The sequence below is a fragment of the Cydia amplana genome, chromosome 19, assembly GCF_948474715.1.
Source record: "Cydia amplana chromosome 19, ilCydAmpl1.1, whole genome shotgun sequence".
NCBI classification, from domain to species: Eukaryota; Metazoa; Arthropoda; class Insecta; order Lepidoptera; family Tortricidae; genus Cydia; species Cydia amplana.
This window is the reverse complement of record NC_086087.1, coordinates 9,881,304-9,897,431: the sequence shown is the minus strand read 5'-3', so window position 1 is coordinate 9,897,431 and position 16,128 is coordinate 9,881,304. Positions and strand designations below refer to the sequence as shown.

General features: G+C 37.2%; 1 protein-coding gene across 1 annotated transcript; it reads left to right on the top strand.

The window, feature by feature from the left end:
- Positions 1–6,944: 6,944 nt before the first annotated feature.
- LOC134657160 (pupal cuticle protein-like) lies at positions 6,945–15,878 on the top strand. The gene is made up of 2 exons (XM_063512712.1): positions 6,945–7,104; positions 15,126–15,878. The coding sequence occupies exons 1-2, from the start codon at positions 7,093–7,095 to the stop codon at positions 15,876–15,878; spliced, it is 765 nt and encodes a 254-aa protein (XP_063368782.1). The 5' UTR covers positions 6,945–7,092.
- The last annotated feature ends 250 nt before the right edge of the window (positions 15,879–16,128 follow it).

Genomic DNA, 16,128 nt, shown 5'->3' with positions numbered 1-16,128 from the left:
TGATTAACATTACACTTTTAAGTTTATTATAAGACGCAATGTATTGCAAATTTTATTATGTTTAAAGCGTGACAAGCAACGTCAAACACACTGATGTCAGCGTACCTAGATTGACGGCAATATTTATTTTGTATGAAAAGGAGGAAGTCTAAAGGATTCATAATTTTTAAAAGTTGCTGAACAAATGTTTGTCAGTTTGAGAAGCCTTTAGTTCAATTTATTGCTCCTGTTACAGGAAGCAGCCTGTATATTACAAAAGTTCATGCCAAGTTTTATGTAGTTTTAAAATGAGAGCGTCACTTCGATTCTATAATATCGTGTGGCTCTTAACTTAAGCCGAGTACAGAGTTCTCGCTGTCAGAGCTGTACATGGATAGGTCGAGATGTCCAGAGGTGTTATTGTAGTGTTGAGTGTAGACCAGGCTATTTGTGTTTTTGAACTTACGCCATGACCATGACCTAAAGCGGCAGGCGGGGTGTTTTTACACTAGCGGAATATATAAGGCATATTTGTAAATGAATGTTACTATAATACCTGATGTGATCTATAAAAAACTTCAATTGCGGTTGATTAGATCTGGAAGCTTTGCCCTATTAGCAATATAGGGGTTTGTATTAAAGTAATAAATCTTTTAATGTCATCAGCGTGCTAAAATAGAAAAAGACTAATCGAATGGCTAAGTGGTGTGTGGCCCAAGGCTTGTGTACAAACTTATAAATAACACTTGGTTAGAGATGAATCATCACTTAGTATAAAGTATTATTAATGGAGGAAACCAAATACATGCGTGTACTTATATGCATTTAACACTAAAAGCGAAGAGCTTGTACTGTACGAATACCCAGTATTAAGATACAAATCATATCCATCGAGTATGAGTCAGTCGTCGCTGGATATATTATATGCCTTGTTGACGACATGTACAATCACTTTAAGCCCTTTTTGGCTTTTAATCTTGTTCATACATATGTAAATTTATGAGAAGATATCAAATAATAAAAAAGATAAATATTTTATAGGCCCATTACAGTAGCAGAAGACTATAATGTCACGTTCGAGCTCTTACAGAGTTTATTTAGGCACGAACTTACACGAAATAATTATAACGGGTTTCCTAATTTGATTGTATTCTGCAAAGTTATTTATGTAAAAAAAAATTAAACACTCTTTTGGTTTTAATTAAACACTAATACGTCTTGTTTTGTTATAATATTTTTTCACTTTTACAAGCGTATTTTGAATCATACAGCGCGACCTGTGTGAGAACCCGTAAAATAATGACACGACGTAGTGACGGTTAAAAGTTAATTAAGTATTTAATAGTATTTATCTTACTTCAGGTAAACAAACCTTCCAATCAACAACCTTCTTTAAATGTGCTGTAAGGTCAGTGGTGCAGATCGCAGGGGGTCTCACATCACACCCATCCATGCTGCTCTTGTACAAACGTGCGTAATGCATATCACTCCAACCAACAGTCATTGTTCAAAAAAAGATAACCCCATGTAGTTTAACTTCTTTTTCTTAACATTAGAAATGACTCCACACAAGTATACTGCATTTACATCTTTTTTTAGAACCACCCACTTGCTTAAGTATTTCTGCGGGGTTCTTACTTCTTACTAACCTTAAAACAGTAGTTCTCAGTGAACTTGAATTTGGCTTCATTGCGTAGTTCCGATGATATTGCAATATTTGTAGCACGTTAGGACTTTGTTGCCCGATATTTTGGCTGAAGTCGTGACCCATCACGAGGTCAATTTCTAAACAAACACTTTGTTGTGTAATGGAATCGACAAAACCTTTTACACTTAATAACAAAATTGCAGCCCTAATGTATCCTAAAGTTTTGTATAAAACAAAAAAAATAGTCGATATCTTCGAAATACCCGATTTTTTATGAGCATCGACACAATTATACAGCATAAAAATACCAGCCCGTGTCATTATCAGAGTGTTTTTGAACCCCCCTATTTTTTATGGACATATAAGTATTTAATTATGACTAAGAGTTTCGCAACTTTGATGATATTTTTGACTTCCTGGTGGAGGTCCCTGACTACTGTCAAACCTCCAGAATCACTTCGACAAAAATGTATCCAAAGAAATAAAGCGGTTAATACACCCGACCGTTATCAACGACTTATACTTTCACATTAGCTTGAAGATAACTAGCTACATAAATTTACACTGACAACTACAATTAACAGTACAAAAATGTTTGACATATTTACCAATGACATCGAGACTGGCTCTACATAAAAACGTGTGAAACATATCGCAATGGTGTTATCTAATGACAACCAGACACTCGTTAGACTAAACGCAAGCAACAATCAATTAGCGATCTCGATGTGCGTGTTGGAGCGGCGCTCGTTGCCCAACGGATAGTCTTTGCAAGTGCTATATCGTGAACAATGGATTATTGAAAGTTTCGGCGTTTTTTTAAGACGAGCCAAGATCAATATAAGTAGGTTTCGAAAATGTCAAAGGCCAATGGGAGTCTTTCCGATGGATAAAATATAAAACTTAATGACTTGGGGTGCACATTATATTAGATAATATTAAATAAATAAATATTAGGGGACATCTTACACAGATCAACCTAGCCCCAAACTAAGAAAAGCTTGTACCATGGGTGCTAGGCGACGATATACATATATACTTAAATACATACTTATATACATAGAAAACATCCATGACTCGGGAACATTTGTGTTCATCACACAAATAAATGCCCTTACCGGGATTCGAACCCGGGACCATCGGCTTCACAGGCAGGGTCACTTCACTACCCACTAGGCCAGACCGGTCGTCTATTGTTTTCACCAATTTCATCATAAACTTTTTAAGGAGCACAAGTCAGTGAGCACAAAGATTGAATATGCGTTTAATGGCTTTTAAGTCCATGTTTTTGCTGTTTTTGTTTTTTAATACTAAGGTATTCATTTTTGTCATGCAATTATTTAAAAAATAATGTATGATGTCCACAAGAAAAACGCACATGATCCAAAATAAAACAAAAAATGGACCCCTATATTATTAATTGGGTAGGTGTGCGTTGCGCTGTTATTTACTTTTGTGACAATTAAAAGAGACCCTTGTGCATAAATTCTAAATCTAACTTCTTATAATTTATAAATCGTCGATCAATGTTACCTCACGAATCGAAGTCACCCACCAGTATATGATACATATATGTCAATAGTTACAGGTTACAGGGTAAATACCGGCATTTAAGTTTAAGATACTGGTCGCGATCTTCGGTTCCTTTTGTCTATATACCCCACAACGTATAACAACCGTAAACGACACTGGAGAACTCATTCAATTGTTTGCCGTATTCTCGCGAAATAAATTCCTAGTTCGAAACAGTTTTCCAATGTCACTTACGATGTAGGTAGGTACAGTCGGTAGCGGCTATTGCTCTTACAAATATCTGAACACGCCTCTATTGTCAGGGCGTTAGAGTGCGTGTTCAGATATTGTTAATACCTTGGCCGCTCCGATATATCTGATGGTGACTGTATAGTACACGCACAGTCCCTGCCTAATTTACGTGGCAGTAAACAAAACAGTGTCACGACAGTTTTACTGCGGTATTTGACAGTGATTGGTTTATTTTCTTAGCTAATGGGATAGTAATAGCAATCTATCTCCTTCGCCTGTCACTACGGCATCGACAAAGCTATACTGACATGATGGTTGCACTTTTATTGTCTGTCGTGTTATGAATCACTTGGCACTTACAGAATTATAAGAAAGTGACGGCTACTATATAAGATCATGTGGGGTAAGATAATAGTTATTTGTTTTACAAGGGGGCAAAGTTATTGTTTAACCGCTCGTGCTAATATTGATACCAGAGCAAGCGAAAGATTCCAAAATTGACCCACGAGCATAGCGAGTGGTTCGATAATGGAATCTAGAGCGTTGCGAGGGTTTCAAAGCACGAGGGTTAAACAAAATTTGCCCCCGAGTGAAACACAAAATTTTTCACCACCCCAGCCCGAAGCAAATATTAAATGTAAAATATCAAACAAAATCAAACCAAATGAAATCCAAATGAATGTTATTAAATATTTATCATCCAAAATCATCATTTAAAAGTCAATTCTACCAGCAAACATAAGAAAACAACTCAAAATTTGCATTTGATTACTTTGCCTCACATGTGAATAAAATGCAACTTTGCTATCAGTTTTTGAAGTGCAAAGTAAGCCTTCCCGAGCTGGTGTGGTGAAAACATACTTTTTGCTCGGGGCAAGAGAAACAATGATTCCCTACAAGTGTTTCTGCTCTTACCCCATCTAACCTTACGCGAAACTCGTGCGTCATTTGAACTTTAAAAATAAAGGTAAATTGTTACATTGATCTGATATTACTGTCTGTTCATCTCGCCCGCTCTAGTATTGAAGCCTGCAAGATGTCCGAGAATTATTCATATCAAATCCAGATAAGATTAAAAGATCGAATATCACCAATATAAATGTAGAATTGTGCAAAATTATGATTGTCGATAGCGTTATTAAGTACCTTTGTCAGATTATGATTGTCTTAACCCTTAAATGCATGATTTTATCTTTTTGCCCGAAATTAATATATGTGTTACGTAATTGTTTGCTGATTATGGGAAAAATGATAAAAAAATTATAACATCGATTTTCACTGCGAAATCAGTGTTAGAAGTTGCATAGGCTAAATCATATTTATGTAAATATACCTATAATTTTCAGTAAGAGATATATGATAAATCCTACTATCATCAGAAAGGTACACTATTTGTGATACACCTATGATAGAGTTTTTAAATATAAAATAATTACAAACCCAAAAAAAAACATCCAAAATCATCAAATTCTGGATTTTTTTCAAATTTTCTGACATTTCGTCTTAAAACGAATGTAATTTATATAAATTAAAATATTGCGTAAATTTACATAAAAAATCGGAAAACGGATTAGTTTTACTATTGAAATAATATATAAATAGACATATATAGGTTTTTCTAATGATGTATAAAATTAGATGTTTTTTGTGTACGCTGCATCGTACACCATGCATTTAAGGGTTAAAGAAAGTTCTGCTTACAACATAGTGGCTTGCATTACAGGTTATGGGCTCAGAAAACGTTACCGTACATTACGAGATAATTAAAAGCGATGAGAGAAAAAAGCAAAAATGAAAACGTTTGTGAGCTCAAGTTTTGATACTTAAGAACCAAGAACTACCAATGTAGAAAACACGGCTAAGATTATTAAAAATAAACCTCGTGAGTTGAATTGAATATGTACAGTCAGCAGCAGAAGTTGCTAAGCGGGCGAGATGTTCAAAATTACCTTGACGCGCTCTTATTCTTTTAACAATAAAGTCGCGTCAAGATCATTTTGAACACCTCGCCCGCTTAGCAACTATTGCTGCTGACTGTACTGTGGCGGCAAATATTTATCAAATGATTGATTAATTAGATCTGATTGACCAAACTGGATTAAGAACTTAATCTGATAGTAATCGTAAACCTTCTAGGGAATAATCATTAATCACGTTTAATCGATTCTTAGTTGATCGAATCAAGATAGTAAACACTACAAATTACATATAGATTTAGTTCATTGTTTACAAACAAATATAATTAAACTGCCTGTGTGAATTCTTAAAATACTTAAGAATTCACACAGACCAGATTCTTTTTAACAATTATTAATAATCTTCTGTAATCTCGTAGACTAAATCAGTTGGTACAAGGTACACTACCTTAAAAGCTTTAAAACGTTAAGATACTATACCCTAAATACTACACTACCCTGATACCACCCACCTGATACTATATCCTAATTTTTTTTTCTGATTTCTAATTTATCCGAAGAAACATTTTAACAAATTAAGCTATCTCAATGGTAATTTTCCTAAAATATTGTACCAACTGACTTAGTCTACGAGATTACAAAGGGCCTAATAATGCACTGTATAAAATACGGAGTAAAGGCAGCATCCATAGCAGGTAATCTTAACGCACCCGTAGCATTGCTACGCGCGGTCGCGCGCTACGCCGCTACACAGCTACTCACTCTCCCCTTTTCATCTCCATGTCGGTCGAATAATACATTTTCGTTGTCGTTATACAACTTCGACGAATCTTCACTTTCTATGACCATATTTTCATAACCACTAAAACTTACTTGATACTGAATAAAAAAAATATATATAAGGTTTTTGTAGTTTACGTTAATGACACGTACCTATTTCATCAATCAATTAAAGATTTGGTGGTTTGGTTTGATAAATTGTATCAATTATTTGGTTTATCGTAAATCAGTAAATTTAGAAATTAATTTTATTTAAATTCACTAAAATATATAGCACAAGAAGTTTAATATGAAATTGCCTACGTATAACAAAATACTTGTACTTATAAAGAATTATTTTATGGAGCTAAAGTTGGCATTTGGCGAATTTATAAATGTGTCTGTATATCGTGTAATAATAAAAAAATAATGACTAAGTTGGCATAAAATTATCTACTATGTATTATTTATTTATGTAGTGAAATATTTTAAATAAATTAATTTAACTCTTCACTGTTAAATTACATTAAAAATTATCATAAAATAAAACACCATTATTATTTTTTTTTAAACTTACGTTTAATACATAATCACAATACATAAATAGTAAAAGAAAGATTCGAATCAAACAAGCCTATTAATCAATATTCACCAGTGTAGGTACATACGAACACGATTCCAAAAAGTCAATCAAACGGGCACGATTGTCAAAAATCACCGAAAACGCAACGGACGGCCACATGGTTACGCACTGCCATTGAAATGTGTTGATATTCAGCTATTATCAATGGCATATTGTAGTCCCAGTACTTTCACGCGCGCGGCGCGGGCGCGCCCCCTCCCCTACCCCCTACCTGCCCAACTATATAAGCCCGCTCCCGCCCTCATTCGACACAGACGCAAGTTGCACTTCAATATAGCGAGTCCTGGAAGATTCTAGTCTTCCAGCAGCGCTATTTTACGAAACTCGCTAAACAATCTAAAACTATCTCTCTCTTTCACTTCTGTGCCAACATCCTTCCAAAAATGAATCCCATGGTGAGTACTAAAAACTACTTAACTTGTATTCGAAAACTAATTAAGTAATCAAAATCTAAATAGACAGTGACATGTGTGAATAAGTTAATTAAATATGCCTCGGGGCTCGATACTATCGGACAGTTAGCAATGATCTATATTGATCTAATGATGTGTCGTAGATCACTTATGCAAATTCTATGGTTCCGTTCGAATGATTAACGGTGTTCGAGCGGCAGTTTCGGTTTACGATAACTCAATTTATTGTTGTTAAATCAGATACTGGGAACCAGTTGTAGCGCACTTTGTTCTGCCTTGCCCAACTCGCTTGTTACGCCAGGCACCGCAGGATACCTGACCTCTACTCAATCTTATTGGTTCTACTTGTTCTTCTAACAATATAACAAAGCAATCAATTCCGATCAAATATAATACATTAATTGAATGTTCCATGTGTTTAATCCATAAATGTCATAATTCAATTTCATTTCTTGATTGTCTTTTTATATTATTTCATATCTTCCAATTGATAATATCCTGGTAATAAAAAGGGCGAAAAGATCTCGTTAAAGACTTAAGTTCTTACTGTATAAGTTTTTGGCATTATTGTATTGTCATCAGAACTACATACAGCTGCCAATTTTCATGACGCTACGATCCTTGGAAGATGTTCAAATAGTTACCTTAAATTCCATTACATAGTTAGTTACATACAGGTCGACCTAATAAAAGCTTGTTAAAAAAGCCCAGATCTCGTTAAAGACAGTTCTTACTGTATAAACGTCAAGTTTCGTCATAGTTAGCAATGTCACCAGTAAACTATCTAGCTGTCCGAAATGCATTTAGCATCAAAAATACGAAGTGATCATATGACCTGTGGATATACCTATTTGCGTTATATTATATGGCAACCACATTTTTCAATCACTAACTGTCACAAAACGAATTGGAATACCGCTTTTATTTTCTTGCTTTTACTTTACATTTTTAATTAACACCTAAGTTTTCATCCGACATCATATATCATGGAAAAATGTATTTATAAAAATCTATTTGTCTGCTAATAATTTAGAATCATATTTTAGAATTAAATTAAAAATTTGAAAAAAAAACTAGTAGCTTCCATGTCAGTAAGTACATATTTTGTCTCTTCTGTTCTACTCCAAATATTTCTCATCAGACAAAGCTTTACGAAATTCAATATATTTTCACCACACCAAGTACCAACTGGTAAAGGATCTCTTGATTGTTCACTAACTGATAGCAAAGTTGCATTTTATTCACATGTGAGGCAAAGTAATCAAATGCCAATTTTGAGTTGTTTTCTTATGTTTGCTGGTAGAATTGACTTTTAAATGATGATTTTGAATGATAAATATTTAATAACATTCATTTAGATTTGATTTTGTTTGATATCTTACAGTTAATATTTTCTTCGGGTTGGTGTGGTGAAAAATTTTGTGTTTCACTCGGAGGAAAATTTTGTTTAACCCTCGTGCTTTGAAACCCTTGCAACGCTCAAAATTCCATTTTTCGCACCACTCGCTATGTTCAATTCGGAATCTTTCGCTTGCTCGGGTATCAATATTAGCACGAGTGGTTAAACAACAACTTTGCCCCCTTTAAAAACAAATAACTATTAAACTTATCCAATATTCATAACATATCACCACTTGCATACTTTATGGCGACATAAAATGAAAATCTACATAAACTGGATTTACGAGCGCTAATGTAAACAATGATCACATTATGTGTATTACAAAATATTCATTAGTAAAGTTAATGCACTTTGTCATAATTATGTCGTTAACTGGCAGAACGTGAACAACTAGGCCTGTGTCGAAAATTAAAAAGTTAGCGACGCGGCACGTGAGGTCGGCGCACGCGTTAGGTCATTGTCAGAAATTTACAATTCAAAACATTTATGCTCTATAAAATCATAACTTGACTATCATATGTTGTAAATATACTATTTTTCACGTGTCCGTGAAACCTTTACGAAGAGTCCTAAGGATAAGCAACTTGTTGGCTAATTTATTTTTTTCTAAAAAAGAAGTGCATCACCAAAAAGTTCAAGAGCCACTGTAATCCATTATAAATTACATTTCCGTATTACTGACAGGTTTCTTTCCAACTTACGTTATTATCATTATTCGTTATGATCAATATTATTGTAAGTAAATAAAAAAATACTATTTTGTGAAAATAACAATAACGGCAGCTATCAGTACAACACTAAAAGATGAAAGATAGCAAGCTTCACTAGTTTCTTGCTTAGCATCTAACTACTAATTATGCTTATCTACCTCCTTTCCATCTTCACTTGCTCTATTTCCATCCAACTGTCGATTAATTAACATTCCATTACATAAACGTGACATAATTGCATTAGACAACCTTTTTTGTACTTGAATAGTACCCCATGTTCTAAAAGTTTTTCATCAACATGAACTTCCTTAAATAGATACTGCGAAAGAGGTCTATTTTTACGTAGGTACGAGTACGCACGCTACAATGAAATTGAGCAAGAGCTAGTAAAGTACGCATTTTTTGCAATAACTATAACTAATGCGGTTAAGGTGTTCGGAAAACGAGTACAAAACGAAACCCGACCCGTTGCCGCACCAATGTCATTGAAAGTTGACCAATTGCCGAGATATTGATCTTTAAGGCAAGGGCGACCTGTCCTTACAAATGCATAATCATCATTGTACCACCATTGTCGGGACAAGAAAGGATTGACAGATGAAAGAAACATAACATCACGGTAATCCATATTAGAGAACTTGTTTCTGCTACAGATGGAAAGTTAGAATCATCAACGTACTACCGGAAAACTTTATTGTACACAACACAGGTTTACATAAAATTACTTACATAAAATGTACGAGTACAAAGGCGAAATAGAGGATAGATTACAAATAAAGCGATCGCTTACGCCTGATCGGTTTGAGATTAATTTCATAATCCATGGCGAGCTGTTCAAAGAGTCATTGTGCCAGTAAAAACAACCTTCACTTGCTAAATAACTTGACAATGACATTGCACTACTTATATTTAATGAGATCAAATTTAATTCATCGGTAACTAGCACCAAATTAAATTAAATTCATTTCGCGTATCAATTGTCTCCAAAACTAACGTTCCCAGTTCTTTAAAGGGAAATAGGATCAGATAAGATTGTCGATAATGTTAAAATGCAAATTATTGCCTTCCAGCGTTCATTAAATCAACTTTGCTTTTAAATAACTTACGACCACCTAGATATTTAAATCATACCTAATTGCGTCTTAACGACGAATTGTAAATGCCGTTTCTGTTTCAAAACGTGAGAATTTTAAGAAATTGCGCATAAGTATATTTCGTTAGTAGAAGTACTGGCAACTAAAACAAAACAACGTATGACATGACACTTGACAAAAAAGTGATAACTGGCTGACATTGGCAGCGATTTCAGCCCGAGTTGCACGAATTCAAACTGGCACTATGGGCGTACATGATAGCTAAGTTCGCACCTCCCACGCATCGTGTTAGTAAACGAGCTGTCTAGTTTCTGTCCAGCCTTTTCATGCTCCATTTACGTCAACAATTGTCAACAGATTAACCCGCCTTCTCAAATATAGTGTCCAATATTAGAAATATTATATTCCAAGCCGCGATATCTTTATTATTATTTAATGACAATTTCATGTCGTTTGAATTAGTTTCGCTCAGATACAATCTTTATTTATTGATGCTATTTCAATGTGCCTATTGTCTGTAGTAACATTTCTATTACGACTGCATTATCAGATGATTTAAATCAGTGTAGCCTGATTGGTTGATGACTGCGTCGGGATGGGCAACTTTGTCAGGGCGTCCGTGGCGCCGGCGCACCCAGCGCTCGCTCCACGGGACCTGGCTTAAAGCGGCTTTCGAACTTTTAGAAATCTGATTTAGATTTGATATTACTTGCAGTGCACCTCACACGTACTTGGCTATATATTGATGAGCTGTGAGAGTTATGTCAAATAATAATCAATAACAGATTTTTATGGTTCGAATGCGGCTGCAGCTCGGGTGTCGCCAGCCTCGCCGCTCACTGGCGCTTTTTGCCTACATTCCAATGCGCACCGATTTAGAAGGGCATGCCCGGTGCCCACGCACCGCCCCGCGGCAGTTTAATCGATATCCTAATTATAAATTATACGTAAAACACCCACCAGTGGCCAGTGTTAGAGTTAAAGCAATAGGTTACGCTGAAATCTAAGTTCTACTTTATATTACCTGTCTTTGTTTCTTAGCATCTTGTCTCTAAATTTGTCCAACACATGACGCATCGCGTGGGAGAGTTGCATCAGCCATTACTTTAAATGCAAACAACTTTTAAGAAGGTCGGTCGTCGATATCTTATAGCATTAAAAAGTACTTCGGCTCGATAAATACGACATTACCTTCTTTATCCCTTGTAAAATTATACGAACGTATTAAGATAAATGGTGGTAGCATGAAAAATTCAATAACCCGTGGGCAATAAGGCAGTACGGCTGGTGCGATTTATGTTGCAGTTAACACCTGAATGTCTCACTTTATTTTGCCAATATTGACTAAAGTAAGAAGCCCCTTCTTGAACTGAAACTTCGCGCCCTAACTTGTTGTATTTTCTAACTTTGTTTACTCGTTTGCTAAATTACGCCGTTATGCGTGCGAATGTTTATTGCAACCTTCCGAAATATAAAGGAAGCATGTTTAATAAGGAAATGGAGATAATTAAAAGGAATTTTAATTGAATAGCTGCCAAACTTTATATTGCATGTGGCCGCAACAAGGCACCGAAATTAAAATCTTTAAAAAAACAGTCACGTGCTTGCACTTGCACCCGCTTACGTGGGAAACACTATCGTTTTAAATCAATTACGTTTTATGTACAGCAATTGCACCAACATATACTCACGTAGCCATAGAGTTGCATAGAAATGTGAATACTTATTTTAGGGCACCGACTGTACTTACCAATCCGTGAAGCTACTGTGTTCTAGGTGCGTTTGTCAAAAATAGGAAATGCAATTGCAGTCACATAGAAAGCAAATGCCAACGTGACATATGAGGGTCAGTCAGTGTGGAGGCAAGTCCGGAAGGCTGGCTTCCTGCTCCGCGACCTTGGGCCGGCCTTCGGACCTTGGCGCCGTTCACTCGCTGACTTACTTTTATTGGAAATGCGTAAGAGCGGAGGCGGACGCGTTTTTAAACTCATTAACAAGTTACAACTCGATCGAATCTGTAAAATTCAATACCGACTTGTAAACAAAATAAATCTCTTACACATTTCGATTCAAGCAAGACTCACGAAGCTGTTGTTGATACAAATTCTTAAAACCGCTACAGCTTGTGAGTCGTACCAGTACCTTAGAGCGCATGCCACCACGCCTGTGACATTTTTTGTTCGTTTTGCAACTTGAAGTTCATTGTCGCGTACTATTCGTGTACTTCCTATTATCGCGACCGAATTAATTGAAATCAGAGCGTTTCATAATTAAAATAGCCTATTGTTTAGATGTTTATCACTTTGGCCTGGTTCCAGGACAATATATTTTAATTATTTGGCCACATAATTTCACCACAGCTGGGATTCAAGGATGAACTATACATTTTCTGAGAAGTGAGTGTCCGCGATTTTAATCACACGTTTTGTAACGTCACGCGCAAGAACGGACGTGGATTACTTAACTCGCATTTAGTTTAATAGTTATATACTTATTTTCAATTAGTGTCTCTTACAACGAAGAGTACCTAAAGCGCGTCAGTCACAGAAATTCGTTCCAAATTTAATTTAACTCAACCTGTTACGTGACGGCGCCAGCGATCGCGTGCTTTTCATTTCATGTCATCGATCGCTGTTATATCGATCCGATTCGATTAAAACAACGTCCATTCAAAATAGCCTAATTCGAAACGCATGTAAGTTGCGAACTTCTCCAATGGAGATTTTGCTACGCAGGATTGTTTCACTTTGCTACATCATTTTTCAAGAAGTTTGAAATAAATTTTGTAAAATGGATAATACCATTCATACATTAGACAGAAAAAGAAGTAATATTCGTTCACCTGTACAGCTTATTGGAAATTGATCGGCACTTATAAGGATTTGCGTGTAAACGGGTAAATCTGCCGCTATGTAGAAACAAGTAAATCTGCAATTCGATTATGTGTCTAGACCTATTTCCATAGTTTATGTTATGGTAGACCCGCCAGCATAAGTGTGACTGCGGGATCAGTAGCAACGATTCCTAATAGGAGCTCACTCGTACATAAATATATATACTTGTGAGCTGGCCGATCACTCGCTTGTGGTCGGTGCCCAGTGGCAATAAGAGGCTAGATCTAGATCAAACCTAGGGCCTGGCCGAGATCGCGACCACAAGCCCTGACATCATTACGCGAGCCTGAACTTACGCCACAAATTCTTTACCTATGCTCTCATCTCATTAAATTTCATTGCCTCGTAAATAAACTCCTAATCAAGTTTATCTATTTCGTTCACACTTTAAGCAACATTATATTCAAATTAAACGAATCTTATCTTATCTATTTATGTACTTGTAATATATAAATCATGCAATCGATATTTACTTGAAGACGTAGATTCTTTCACTTCTAGAAGACATCAATACAAATCACTTTAAATGAGTTTTTGTAAAAGCGAGAAAGACGGTATTGCTTCAAATCAAACCAACAAAAAGAAATAGGCACTTGTGAAAACCGATTCTCGAGACTTGAAATAAATGCCCATCTGAAAGTGAAGTCACTTAACATGAAGTTTGTAAAAATAATATGCCCTCGCTTAAAGGACAAGTAGGTATGTTAGGCTTGAAATTCGATGTGACGAATAAGACAATCAAGGTTTTGTGTGTGCATATATGGGTGCTTTTTTTGTATATTAAAATTTCGTCAAACCATAACTACATTATTTCACAACTGATATTGTGACTAATGGACGCAAACTAGAACATAAACATTGCTATGACCAAGCTTTAGTATATTTACATTGATTTACATATATTTAAGCTACTTAAATACCCACTAATCATATAAATGAATAATATTAAGAATAAATATACTGTGTACCTATACGTATGAGAATAACCCTGGCTATGAACTTTTAACAATAAACAATATTATTATAATTTTAAAATTAATCACTCTTGACTATACATTTTTGTTTGACGGATGCCATCAAGTATGAAAGCACGGTCAAACATTTAAATGTTTAACAATATCAATACATTTTTTATCGATCCAAATTTGGTGACCAATTGCAGTAAATGTTCGCATCGCATCCATTCAGTAAATTGATTTTAATACCATTTTTAAAAGCCCCCATTATAGGTATAAATACACTGGCATCGATGGTCAGCCATAAATTTATAATTGACCTTTTTACCTCGCGCATTCCATATCACTGACAGCACCCGGTGCAGCTTTATCTGGGTTGTTTGCATACATTAAAATAAATGTACAAGCTTTTGTAACAAAGGGCATTAAGTAAGCTATAAGTTACTAAACTTAAACATTAAGCTCATATTTAGTTACCAATATAATTTAATATTTGTTATCTAAACTTCTACTTTGAATCAATCGTTATCTTTATACCTTTTTTGTACCTATTACATATATCTTATAATTTACACGAACATAAAGTACCTGAATTGCGAGACAACAGACACCTGACTATCGAGGGCGATTTATCAGACTACTAGAATTATACTAAATCCAGATAGGTACCTACAACTCGTTTTGTATAACGAGAGGCAGCTAGCAATTAGACACGGTGCGGGCGAGTAGCTCGGAATATTATCTCGCTAGTTGGTACAATAAATAATAACTATAGCCGCGGTTATTACAACTGTTGTGATTTAAGTAACACTGTAGGTTTTCGATCAAACACAAAATCAACACCTGAATGCAAGAACCAACCATTTATCCTTCGATTACATGTACCGTGACTACCGCGAGTGGAGTTACAAGTTCATTTTAGTAATGGTATATTCTGTTTTTCACAGATTGTATTCGCTTGCTTGGCGTTGGCGTGCGGAGCTCAGGCTAGCCAGGGCTGGGCTGGTCCCCCGGCCAACATCGCGCTGTCCCAGGATGGCCGCAACATCCTCGACACCCCCGAGGTAGCGCAGGCCCGCGCCGCCCACCTCTCGGCCCTGCAACAGGCCGCCCAGAACAACCCCAACCCCCAGGACGATGGCTCATACGATCCCCGTTGGGACAGCGAAGAGTACTGGCAGCGCGCTGAGCAGCCCAAGTGGAACGCCGCCCCTGCCCAGCAGTGGAACGCCCCAGCCCATAACCAGTGGAACGCTGCCCCGGCTCACAACCAGTGGAACGCCGCTCCCGCCTGGAACGCCGCCGGCCCCGCTCCCGCTCCCGTCGCCGAGACCCCTGAAGTAGCGCAGGCCCGCGCCGCTCACCTCGCCGCCCTGTCCGCCGCCAAGTCCGCCGCCCCCGCCCAGCAGTGGAACGCTGCTCCCGCGCACAACCAGTGGAACGCCGCCCCCGCCAACCAGTGGAACTCCGCCCCCGCCCACAACCAGTGGAACGCCGCCCCCGCCCACAACCAGTGGAACGGTGCTCCCTCCTGGCAAGGTGCCCCCCAACACCAGGCCGCTCAAGTCAGACTGGCCAACGACGGCTCCGGTATCCTGGACACCCCTGAGGTAGCCGCCGCGCGCGCCGCCCACTTAGCCGCCCACCAGCAGGCCGCTCACGCCGCGCCCCCGCAGCACGCTCCCCAGCAGCACTGGTGAATCCCTTCCCCTCCCCTCCCGGCGGCGCGAGCGCAGCGCTAGCCCGTGACCCGCGCTCCTGGCGAGCCGCGCCCGTCACAAGCTAGATCTCCGCCCGACCGTCTCTTCCTTCCTCCGATCTCTTCTTCGTTTAGGAACACTTCAAGTGCAAGTGCGTCAGCCTCTTTCTATCTTTGTGGCTTTTTGTTACTTTTATAAAATTATATTGAATGATATTTTGTACATAATTATGTATGTATGCGTAATAACG